We start from the raw sequence: 12,474 nt of genomic DNA, 5'->3' as shown, positions 1-12,474 counted from the left end.
AGGTGGACCCATGTGAGGGCAGTGGAGATGGAACATGCATGGATTCCAGAATAGGTCATAGGAGGAGAATGAACAATTGTAATGTGTTGAATAATCCACCAAGAACAAAAGAGTTGCCTGTGCCATTTGCATTTTTTTTACATGATGGAATACTCTTTTTCCAATTCAATTGTTATTACAAAATCTTTCTGTCTCAACGTATGTGATATGAGGACTGTTTTAAAGGATGTATTACTGATTACCGTGTGTTTTATTTCTTTATAACCATAAACTTTGGCAACTTATGGCCAAATAGGACATGAGCTATGGGCATTTGTATATTTACAGAGAAGAAAAAAGAGAAAGCAGTGTGTTTCTTTTCCATGATTTAAAGTCATGGAAAACTTTAAATCATGGATGGACCCCTTCCATCTCCCACCCCTCCCCCCACAGTTCTCCATAGCACTGGGTGTGCAGAGTCTAAAGCTGAGCTGTCCGGCATCTTCCATCAGCTGAGGCACAGCCGAGGTGATATGGAACAGAAGAGACACACAGACATGCGTCTAAACCACAGATCGCCACTTGCTAGCTCAATGAAATGCATCCACTTTCTTCACGTGGGAATAGCAACACCCACTGTGCAGAGCCATTTACTGTCTAGCTCTTTACAGTAAAGGTTTGAAAACCCCTGTTCTAAGTGGTCACCTGAGCCCAAGTACTCAGAGTTCAACTGTCATACATAGGAACGGCAAAGTAGATTTACTTGAAAACCTTACTAAACAATATGCATTTTATAAAGATCTTCTTGCGTGTGTGTGGAGACAGAGGGTAAACTGTATATGCCTTAGATGACGCGTTAGTTTAACTACAATGCCCTCCCTGGGAACTATCAGCAGCTCTCTACGGGGTGTAGGCCAAGGCCAAACCCTGCTTTCTTCCACCACTCTCTGCTGTTTATCTTACTCTGCCTCGTGTGTGTGTGGTTTTAGTTTTATCTGCTCCTTGAGTTCTTCACTTGGCTGGGTTGACCAGGGCTCTTACATACCTCTAGGCTTTTTTAAATGTGACTCATCAAACGCTGGGTGTCTTTTCCTCACAAGTACAGAATAAGCTCCCTGCTGTCATGTTTGTCTCTTTCTTAGATACAAGTTGTATGCCATCCTGAAATAGCTCAATCAGTTTTGACTGTTACGATAATTTAACTGCTGTGACATGGTTGGAAGGGTTACACATCGATCTTCAGAGTTTCAGGCTGGAAAAGGAAAGCATCTGGGCGGCGTGCTACCAGACAAGCCATCCCCACAACTCAAACGCCTTTTTTTCCAGAGGCCTATCTTTGCTACTGTGTCAAAACTGTCGACGGAATTATAACTGGGCTCTGATCCACTCACTGCTGGGTGCCATTTCCCCCGAACACCACCTTCCATTTTGTGTCCACAGATGAAATACACTACAGTCTCAGTACACCAGAAAAATAACATTAACCTAATGGCTCCAAGGACTTCTTTCATACAGATTTGTCAGCACAATAGAATTGGAAAGAACTGGCCATGTGTTAGAAGTCCTATGCTTTAGGCTAGACTCGGCCACCACTGGCTCTTGGAGAAGCCATTTAATCTCATCTGAGTCTCACTTTCCTTACCTATAAAATAAGTTAAGTGGTCAGAAGAACCCTAGATGTTTTTTCTTTGTTGACCATATCATGAAACTATGGCTCACATACATCCAATTTATTGTAACACTTTTCAGAACTCAATTCTTTAGTAATAAATGCCTACCTTTTCAAATGTGGTTTTGCTGTAGTTTCTTCTGAGACTTTCCCAAGTGCCCAGTGTATGTGTACGGGGCCCTGGAACTCACAGGATGATGTCATTCTGTCTTGTGTCTCTTGTCCTGACTCTTCTGACAATGCTGAAACGGTGTGCTCATTATGTTTCCCATGCATTATGTCCTTTTATATCATTGGTGACATTGTATTGGTTTGGCAGCTTCTTTTGGAGACACTCTTGCTCCCTGAGCCAAGACACACTGATAGCCAAGAATTAGATCATTCTATCCCCAAACGGCCACAGACCTTCTCAGAGGCAGCTGAGCAATGTAATTTGATCAAGGTTAAGTACAATCCACCCTTCATCTTTTAACCCAAGTCAAAATTCTTTTAGCTTTCTGTTTAAATCCTAGATTAATGCTTCCTGCTCATTGTTACAAACATCTACCAGCCGCCCTCCCGTCACCTTTCATTTGTCTTCCTGTGGCTTATCCAAAGCACCAGGCTTTCTTCTCCTCCTGCCGCCAGCACCAGATCTCAGGCTAGCTCCCTTAACTCTGTGCCAAAGAAATACAAGCTAAATCTAATATTAGCCTAATTAGAAAAGGCTATCTGTTGCCAAAGATTCACATAAGGCAGCCCAAAGCCAAAGGCAGGCAATTATTCACTGTTTTAGATGTTGGCATTGCTTCTCCGTTAAATAACACAGCAATCAAGATTTTCTGTATTTCTCTCTGAGGGAGAAAGACCACATGCAGTGTTCTAACCTCTTCTTTTGCCTTGTTGGCCAGATTCTCAGTATAACAGATTACATTTTCTTTTCAAATAAATAAATCATTTGTACATTTAATGTTAAGGGAATAAAAGAAAACAACAACAACAGCCCTGGATTTAGTCATTAGGCTTAGATTTGAAATCCATCTTTCTCTAGTTGTTAGCCAGAAGCTAAGCAAGTCATTTAAATTCTTTGTTTTCTCAGCTGCAAAATGAGGATACAAATTTTATAAATAAAACGTATGGGGCAGTCATGCAAATAACAAGGGACACGCAACAAGCTACCAAAACTCCTGATTATCCTTCTGACTCACCACTTTACAGGCTTTGGCAAATTAGCATTGTTGGCAAGGAAGAATAAGGATTAATCTTATAAAACCCTTATTTTACAGATAAAAACTTGGAAAGAATGAGTTTTCTTATGAGCACCTAGAAAATAAAGACTAGAAGTCAAGAGTTTCTAATTTCCCAGGACTGTGTTTAGGCCACTTGGGAGGACCCATTCCACGTGGTGAAACAGCCAGGATACGTCCCCCAGATAGGCAAGTCTTCACTCCATAGCCAGAGTTGCCATGGCAACTCAAATTCCAACCATCAGAGAATTCAGAAATATCCCTTTCAAAGCAGACTCCTATTTTGACAGTTTTCTTATGACTGATGTACATGTCCTCCGAGGCCCAAGGACAAGGGTTGGAGAGAATGTTAACACAACACCGCTGTCCATTTGTTTCATCTTGTTCCTATACCAGAGAACTTCAGTGGCTTCCCACAGATCAGAGCAGCGTTGTCCAGTAGAATGTTCTGTGATGTTCCACATCTGTGCTACCTCAAATGGTAGCCCCTACACACATGTAGCAAATGATCACTTGCAATGTGGCCAGTATGATGAAGGAAAGGACTTTCTGATTTTGTTCAACGTTAATAAATTCAAATAGCCGCATGGGGCTGGTGGCTACCATGTTGGACAGAGCAGGTAGAAAATAAATCCATGTTCCTCTTTCTAGCATTCACCTCCCATATAACTTGGCTCCAACAGACTCCAACCTAGTTCTACAACAAGAACCTTAACTCTAAGGAGAGTGCTGCTGAACACGTCTCAAGATGTCTGTTGCCACACCTTGGTTCAAGGTACCTACACTTCCTTGCTAAGGGCGACATCTTGACATTCCATTCTTTTCTTTTCTTTCTTTCTTACTTTTTTTTTTTTTTTTTTTTTTTTTGCGACTTCCATTCTTATTGCTGTGTATTTGAATTTTATCCATGTTTCACAACACAGGTCAGTTCTACCTCTACCGGAGTACCCTCTCCGGAAGCCCTACCCCTACTGCGCTTTGAAGAAATGGTTCATTACCCTCAAGCTTGGGCCTGGCCAGGAAGGACCTCAGTCTCTCACAGGCCTGTTTCTTTGACAACTGCTATGTGGAACTACACCTGGTCTGCAGGAGCTGTGAGTTGCCTTGGGCTTCCATGTGTGGTATAAAAAAAAAGAAAAGAAAAAGATTGGTGAGAAACAGAGGTGGTATCTTCTCTGTGTCAAGGACACTCGTGCTTACCTTGGCTCTGATCTGTGGCAGTGGTATGTGCCCCTATGCGGGTGAGCAAAAGAAGCTGTGTATCTTCATAACCCCTGCACCCCCTATGAGATGAAAATTCTGTACTTACTATCGCTCTTGTCTTGTCCCCTCCTATAAAGCTAAGTTACCCTAGTTTTTGCGTCTTGAACTTGTGGTACGGCACACACACTCTCTCTCTGGATTCCCAAGTGCTCACAGGCACTTTGGACTTACATTGGTACATGTCTATTACAGAGCCACATTTCAAATGGATTTCTTTATTTTCCCAGCGAGACTGAATGCTACCCAATAATAAGGCTTAAAAGTGAGCTTGGTTCTCCATCGCTTTGCCTTTGGTCTCTAAGAGCTGGAAGCAACTTGTGGCACCAACAACCAACTTCTGGAATCAGGGTTCTAGTTTTTTGAGGAATTGGGGCCAACGGTCCCAAAATCACATTCTAAGAGAAAAATAAAAAGGATGATTTTTTTTCCCCCAGAATGGATGGGTGGGCGGATGGATGGTTGGACGGATAAATGGACGGACAGATGGATGGATGGATGGATGGATAGATGGATAGATTTTTCAAATAATAAAAGCAATACAAATTTCAGGATCAAGATGATAGATTAAGCTCATGCTACAATTCCACCCTCAGGCTCTAGAAAAAGGTGCTAGGAAATACATTTTTAGATTCCAAGCTTAAAATCAAGGAAGGAAAATCTCTAGGTGTCCGAAAGCCACAGCAAAGAGAAGGCAGGAGCTTAGTGTGCCTATTGCAGATCAGGAAGAGGTGACCTGCTGAGGGCTTGGTTCCAAAGCCAACATGGCTGACTCAAGGTTCCAAAGCCTACAGGCACGAGAGGGAGCTGGAGCCAGGCTCCCTGTGTCAATCCAGTGGGCAGGAAACTGCAAAGGGGGGGTGGGGGGGAGCTTGATTTGCATAGTTAGTCGGTAGCAAGAGACAGAACATCAAACTTAAATGTAATGTAACACCTGGTCAAACGTGTCACATCCCAAAAGGTTTAGGAAGAGACAAACACAACAAAGCACCTCATCAGTGCTCACTTCCGCAGCACATATACTGAAAAAACACCTCATCAGATGGTCTCCACAAGCACACACAGTCCCCAAGGGAACTCTGTCCCTTGGCAAGTCACTTACCAGCAATAATTAGAAGCCATGAAATACAGCACCCCAAAAAACGGAATACGATTCAACAAACAGGAAAAGTCACAATTGAGCTACCAAAGTTCATTGGGCACTCTGAAAAAGCCTTTAAAATAAATACGATTAAAAGAATGCAAAACAAAACAAAACAAAACTTCAAACAGAAGTGGAGAAACAGTTTGCTTCATAATTTCAACTCCAGATAGAAGCCACTGCTCAAATCGGGGAGTAAACTCCTCCAGACTCGATGAGGCCCTTATACAGAGAAAGGGTTTTTTACATATATGGGAACATGCTATACAAGGGGCAGTAATCTGCCCTTCCCCTCTCCTCCCCACTTTAAAATATTATCACACTCATTTTCCCTCATAAATACTGCTGTAGACTGAATGTCTGTGTCCCATAAAATTCCTATGTTGAAACCTACCCCCCAAAGTGGTGGTATTAGGAGATGGGGCCTGCGGTAGGTGTTTAGGTCATGAGCGTGGAGCCCTCATGACGGGATTAGTGCCCTTACAAAAGAGAACCCCAGAGAGCTCCCTCTTCCCTTTCCTCCATGTGAGGATACACGGATTCATGGCCTGGACATCTAAGAACCAGGAAGCAGGCCATCATCAGACACCAAAACAGGTTACACCTTGATCTTGAACTTTCCAGGCTCCAGAACTGTAAGACATTGATTTCTCTTGTTTATAAGCTATCTAGCCTATGCTTTGTTACAGCAGCCTGAACAGGCTAAGATAAACATAGGTCTCCCTTAGAAAGAGAAAATTCTATTCCACTGCATGAATACACAGTTTCTCTAACCAGTGGCCTATGAATGGACATTTAGGCCGTTTGCAATGTTTTTGTATTATCAGCAGTGCTAGAGTGGCTGTTCTCCTGCAGCCATCTTTACACACCTAGATGACTATTTCCTCAGGACAAGTTCCTAAAGAGAAAATGAGCAGTTCATAAATTACACACATTTAAAATTTTGATAACTACTAGTAGACTATCTTCCAGAAAAGCTGTACCAATTTACATCACTGAGTAAACGCATGCATTTCTAGCCATAATTTTGTTTGTTTGTTTGTTTGTTTTTTGCAGGTTAAGTTCAGAGTAGGTCAAGTGCCCAGAGATTCAATTATTTACCCAAAAACAAAGAAAATGATGTACAACCCCTATAACCCTCTACAGGCAACAGAAATGAACACTGAAATGTGTTTGTCCATGCATAAAACTAGTTCATGTTGCCTGTGGCACAGAAACTTCGAGGGATGGGACACCGCAAGTCTGCAGGAATCACACCAGGTACTTACTTTTAATTCTGTCCCCCCAGCAACCACTGCTGTCAGCTAGTCCTCCATGAAAATAGGAATACTTTGTCTGAGCTTTAGTAAAGTATCTAGTCTGTTCACTCCTAAGTATGATATCAGTGTGAAAACACTCAGAACCCTCTTCCAACCCTACTTATTGTGGTGGCGGTGGTGGGGTGTGGGGGTTCACTATAAATGACCTGAATTAATTCAAATGAATGTGGTCTATTCTGAGGAAACACTCATTATAGACGACTACGCTCTCCGGAAAGGCGGTTTTCAGCAAAGCAAATAGAAAGTGACCAAGAGGCAAAGGCAACTGCTATTGCCATGAAAATTCAGGATTTTTCTACAATGTCATATTTTCCCAATGATTCAGGCTTTTGATATTACCAATCTGTTTTCGCAAATAAATGAGGGAATCTGGAAATGTTTCATTAAATAACAATTAAAATCAGGTATCAATAATTTGTTTTATTTTTCTCCACTCTCATTTTTATTTTTTTAAGTATCCTTTTGAAAAGATCCTACTCGTCCTCTATCTTCCTAGTTAAAGAAGACCATTAAGTTGTTGTCCTTTTAGTTTTAGTTGTGGAGAGTACCGTTCAGTTTCAAGTTGTACAGTGTTCCCCAATAAAGTCCTGTTCCCCTTCCCCAATAAAATCTTTAAAAAAAAAAAAAAAGACCATTAAGATATTTTTCCCCCCCTCATTCATTCAAGATGGCTGGGTGGCATCAGAGATTGAGGAGGTTTAGATGTCAAAATAGGGCTCACTTATTTCCAGCTCTACTCACAAACCAAACTTCAATGATCATCAACCAATTTCCGATGATGTGCAATTTATCACAGCCAAAATGTCTAGTGCAAAATATCCACAGCGGCTTCCTTGCTGTCATTCTCCACTCCCTAATACACACATACACACACACACACACACACACACACACACACTCACACACTTAATGTCATCAGTTTTTACTTATCCACACTAAAGAGAAGCAACAATGGTAGTTATTCAAAACTGCAGATAAAACAAAACAAAAAAAATTCACATTTGATTTTGGAAGACTTTTTTTAGGGGGAGGGTGGTGGTTACTGTATGACAGCCAAGTGTCTACGAGCATACCTCGTTTCATCGTGCTTCGCAGATGTTGCTTTTATTTTTTTCCCAACACAAACTGATGGCAAGATCCCCCGCTAGCAAAAAGGTTATGACTCACTTCACTGCAGCGGTCTGGAACCAAAGCCGGAATATCTCCGAGGTGTGCCTATACTTAATTTTTCCTGGGTGACTGAGACATTTGCTTTCCAAGGCATGCATATACTCATTCCCTCAAACATTTGAAAGGAAATTCCTTTGCAGGGAATGCACAAGGGAGAAACCACATAACACATGGAGACTGGTTCTCTCCACCCCTAAGGGGCAAACAAATCGACCACCGTCAACAATGTGTCCCTAGCATGATCGTCTTAACAGATTTCAGACAAAAACCCACAGAGTGCCATTTCATTGTGGAAAACCTTTCGAGGAGGTTGCTTCCATCTCCCAGGCTACCAATGTGTGTTTTGTACCTACATCCAGGATAAAGGCTAAAAAAGAACACAGTATCCAACAAAATGGACCGATGATATCTTTCATTAGTTAGGGTCCTGTTTACTATTGTCTACCTCACAGAATCGTTACAGAGATACGATAAGGACATCAAGAGTCCTTCACACAGGACCTAGCATATATGGATATATTTAATAAAACATCAGTTATTATCATTAATTAACAGTGTTTGTTAGCCAAAGCACCTCAAAACTCATGCAACCAACTGGATCTTGTACAACATACTTCTACATGCACCGTATTATTTCATGTGCTCAACCTAATGGGGGAGGTATCTTTTATAATACCCACTCTATCAATGGAGACTCTCAGACCTGGAAAGTCACATGACTTGCCCAACATCATCAAATGATGAATCTGAGCCTGGCAAACAAATCTTTCAGCTTTAAGTCCAAGGCGTTCTTCTCTATAGCCCATTCTACACTGTACTCAGAACCTCATGCTATGAGACTGACCATAAATGTGTTTCGATTTCACCCCAAAGGGGATGCAGTAAACATGTTCACTTATTACTAATATCAAAACTCAAGACGCAGTGTTTGTTAAACTGAAGAGACAATAAGAATTAGTGAAAACACCACCAGTTCTTCTACCACAAAATTTCAAAGCTGTCTCTTCAGAATCTCCTTCATGCATTGGACTATTACCTACCTTAGCAGTCTCTGCTTCTGCCTGCAGTCGCTTGGGGGTTCCTTTCTGATCAAGCACCTTCTGGAAGCTTTTGTTTTTAAGGGATTGAGAATCGACACCTTCACCTTCAATTTGCAATTTAATGCCTTCAGCGTGGGCAGGGTGATCAATACCCCGGGGATTGAAGCCGCAGTGGAGAGCTAGGAGAGAGGGAGAAACAGAACTCAGAAAACAACTCATATAAAGGTGTCCACGGCAGACAGTATTTCACCTGGCCTACGTGGGAAGCAACAAGGCACCTGTGAAGTGAGAGGCGGTGTGCTAACTAGGGGAAATCATCGGGCAAGGAAGGAGCATGGGAAACCCTGAGGTCTGTGGTCATTAAGACCTGAGTGCACATCCAGGAACCATCGGTTCTGAGTTGTTTTTGACCTTGAGCAAGTTACAAATCCCTACACTACAGACAAGAATGCCAAAACAGCCAACTTTGTTACTGCCTCCCACTCATGCAATTATTTCAAGCCCTGCAGTTTAGCTTCAATCTCTGCCTCCAACTGGGAAAGTGCTCCCTCCGCCCCACCCCTTCTGAACCGTCTCTATTCTTCGAGCATCCACTCAAGTTCACCTTCTTGCATTCATTCAACAAATATTTATTGAGCACTTATGATGTGCCATCCCTGGTTAGATCCCAGAAATATGGATGCTGGATATATAACAGATGTCAACTTCAAGGAACTCACAATCCAAGAGAAGAGGTAGATAAAGGACAAAAGAACTCGTGATTTTAAAACAGCGTTATTCCTGCTACATGGAAGAGAAGGAAAGGGCGGGCTGGAAGGTTCAAGGGAGTTCAAGCGAGTGGCTTCTCATTTTTCATATCTTACTCTCCACATCCTCTAACACAGATATCCCTACACATGAAATCTAAAGCCCATTTTCTGGAGATACTTAAGTCATTCAACAAAAACTGACTGAGCCCCTCCTATGTACCTAGTATCATCAAAAAAGTAGAAGTGAACATTATGGGAACCACACATTTTACCTAGATGACCCTCACGACCACCCAGGGTAGGGGGTGGGAGCTGTGGGTGTGTTCGTGCAAAACATGTGTTTTGAGGTTTCTGTTAGGAAATTATCTCACCTCCTTGTGACCTCAATCCTTCTAATTCAATTACACTCCCACCTTTACTCCCTTCCCTTTGGCTTCTCCAGGGGATTTAAAGCCAGAACCTTAAATCCCCTCCCAACTCCCTTAGGACTCCACTTCACTGATAAATTCTTTTTACCCAACATCTTCAGCTTTCCTTTTTCTCATCATTCTTCCTCTTCAACCAACTTGCGCGATTCTAAAAGTTCTTTAATTCTGCTCCTCATCCAGGCCAGGGTTTCCTTTTCACTTTACCAGGCTGTTGAACAAATATTTTACTAAACCTGAGAGGTGAGAGAAGTCTCCCCAGAAAAAGTGGCTCATGTGTCCGTCCCCTTCTCACTCTCCACTCTCTCCTTAACAGGTACCATCTATTCTCATCACTTTTGATACAATCAACCTGCCAGTGACTCTTACATTTTAACTCCAGCCTAGAAAGTCCTCTCTTCTGAAGTTCAGACATAAATAAAATGGTTACTCAACATCCCAATTTCAGTGTGTCACCGATATCTCAATCTTAACATGTTCAAAACTGAACCTTAGTTTTTCTATGAAAAAAACAAATATTCACCTTGTCCAGTCTCATCCACTTACTCACACAGAAACTCAAGATTCATCCTTGACATCACTCTTTCCGTGATTCACCACATGCCTTTCATCTCTCACCAGATCCACTATGGTCTACACGCAAAATGCTGCTCAAATGTATCCACTTCCCTCCACCACCACTGCCATCACCCTCGTCTAAGCTACCCACATCTCTTCCAGATGGTTAACTAGACCAACCGCTCTCCCTCCCCTGACCCCCAAAATCCCATTAAAAAATGTGCACATCAAATCACGAGTAATTTTGTAGTGGCTTCATTTTGCATCTAGAGTATTCAAAAATCTTTAATGTGGTCAACAAGGCCCTTCATTAGCTATCCTCCTTTTACCTTTCCAACTTCATCTCCCACCATGTTACCCTTCGTTCACTCCACTTTGACCACACACATCCTCGAACACACCAAATTCTTTCACACCTCCTGGACTTCGTACATGTTTCTTTGCCTGAAATGTTCCTTCCCATTCTTCACCTAATTCCCACTCATCCTTAATGTTTCAGCTTAAATACCACTTCTTCGGACATGCCTTCTCTTAACTCCCTTCCTCATCCCCACCCCTGGTCCCACTCTATGTTAGATCACGTGACTGGAACAGTAAGTATTCCACAAATATTGAACGATCTTAAGCAGATGGTACAAAGGTCCACACAGGTGGCTTTATACCATTTTATATGGAAACTATCTGTGAATTTCTCTTCTAGCCCCTAAGCTTCCTAAACCCAAGGACCAACCCATTTCATGGTGCATAGTAGGCACTCAACAAATGTTAGTTCACAGTTCTTCCCTCAGGCTTTGTGCTGGATCTCAAATAATCTTCATGAAAAACTGTGAGACATAATTATTCATTTCACAGATAAGGAAAATGAGGCTCAAAGACTTATAGACACCAAAGTCATACAGGTGTCTGCTGAAGCTTACACAGATCGCATACCATCTGGGATACAGATGATATCAAGTTTCAGATGTACAAACCCAAAATGGATTAAACAGTAAGAAAATGTATTAACTTTTGGAACAGGAAGCCCAGTAATGGTAAAAGTTTAGAGTTCGCCAATGTCATCAAGGACTCTGACATATACATATTTTTTTTAATCTCTCCATTGTGCTACCCACAGTATCACTGCTGTCCTAAGCCCGGGTTCTCTCGTGGCACCTAGAGCTATGAGCTTCTGGTTCTAATCTAGCAATAGAAACACCTTGGGTGACCATAGTTCCTTTTTCTTTGAACTTTCATTTTTTTTCTCACTAGACCAAAGTGAATCGCATGCCAACTAGTGAACTAAAACCCTGGCAGCAGAGATAGGATTACCTTTAAATCAGCTGACCTTCCCCAAACTACAGTGCTGCTACTCAACAAGGCAGGGGCCAAATGGATACCCGAGAACTAAGCACAAGGCCCAATTCAGGCAAGGGTACCATGTTTCCCTGAAAATAAGACCGGGTCTTATATGAAGTTTTGCTCCAAAAGACTCATTAGGGCTTAAGTTCAGGGGATGTCATCCTGAAAAATCATGCTAGGGCGTATTTTCCAGTTAGGTCTTATTTTTGGGGAAACACGGTAGAAAGTGAACAAAACCGATGAGAGCACGAGGCTAATTACTGTTAATCTCAATCAGCTTTCCCAACTGCAAAGAATAGCCCACTTACAATGAATACACAATTAAATATACTAAAATTGTGATTACCAAAAAAAGGTATGCTCATGTAGGGAGCTGGGGGATTCACGTGGGACGGATTTAGACATTAATGAGGAAAAGAAAAATGTGTAGCCTTTATCTTTCTCCCAAGCATGATCCCCAGATGTTCCCTGCCTTAAGATCCATGGTTTAGGAAAACCACTGAGCGGCCGGTCACTTCCAGTACCACTTGTCCTCCTTCCCCATCACCTCTCCAGCAAATCAGACTCTAATATGTCTTTCTTCCTGGTAGAAAGAGATTC

The 12,474-nt window shown here is 42.0% G+C and overlaps 1 protein-coding gene across 3 annotated transcripts in view; it reads right to left on the bottom strand.

Annotated features, from left to right (window-relative positions):
- Nucleotides 1-12,474, bottom strand: part of SAMD12 (sterile alpha motif domain containing 12) — a 371,640-nt gene that overhangs the window by 323,979 nt on the left and 35,187 nt on the right. For 2 of the 3 annotated variants that reach the window (XM_081071268.1, XM_081071270.1), the window contains exon 2: nucleotides 8,805-8,983. In XM_081071268.1, coding sequence (XP_080927394.1) covers nucleotides 8,805-8,983 — 179 coding nt within the window. Of the gene's footprint in view, nucleotides 1-8,804; nucleotides 8,984-10,069; nucleotides 10,089-12,474 lie in introns of those variants that run through there. The other variant, XM_081071269.1, reaches the window with a different exon arrangement.

Source organism: Rhinolophus hipposideros (assembly GCF_964194185.1).
Source record: "Rhinolophus hipposideros genome assembly, chromosome: 13".
Lineage (NCBI taxonomy): Eukaryota > Metazoa > Chordata > Mammalia > Chiroptera > Rhinolophidae > Rhinolophus > Rhinolophus hipposideros.
The sequence above is the reverse complement of the archived record's forward strand: the minus strand, read 5'-3'. Positions and strand labels throughout refer to the sequence as shown.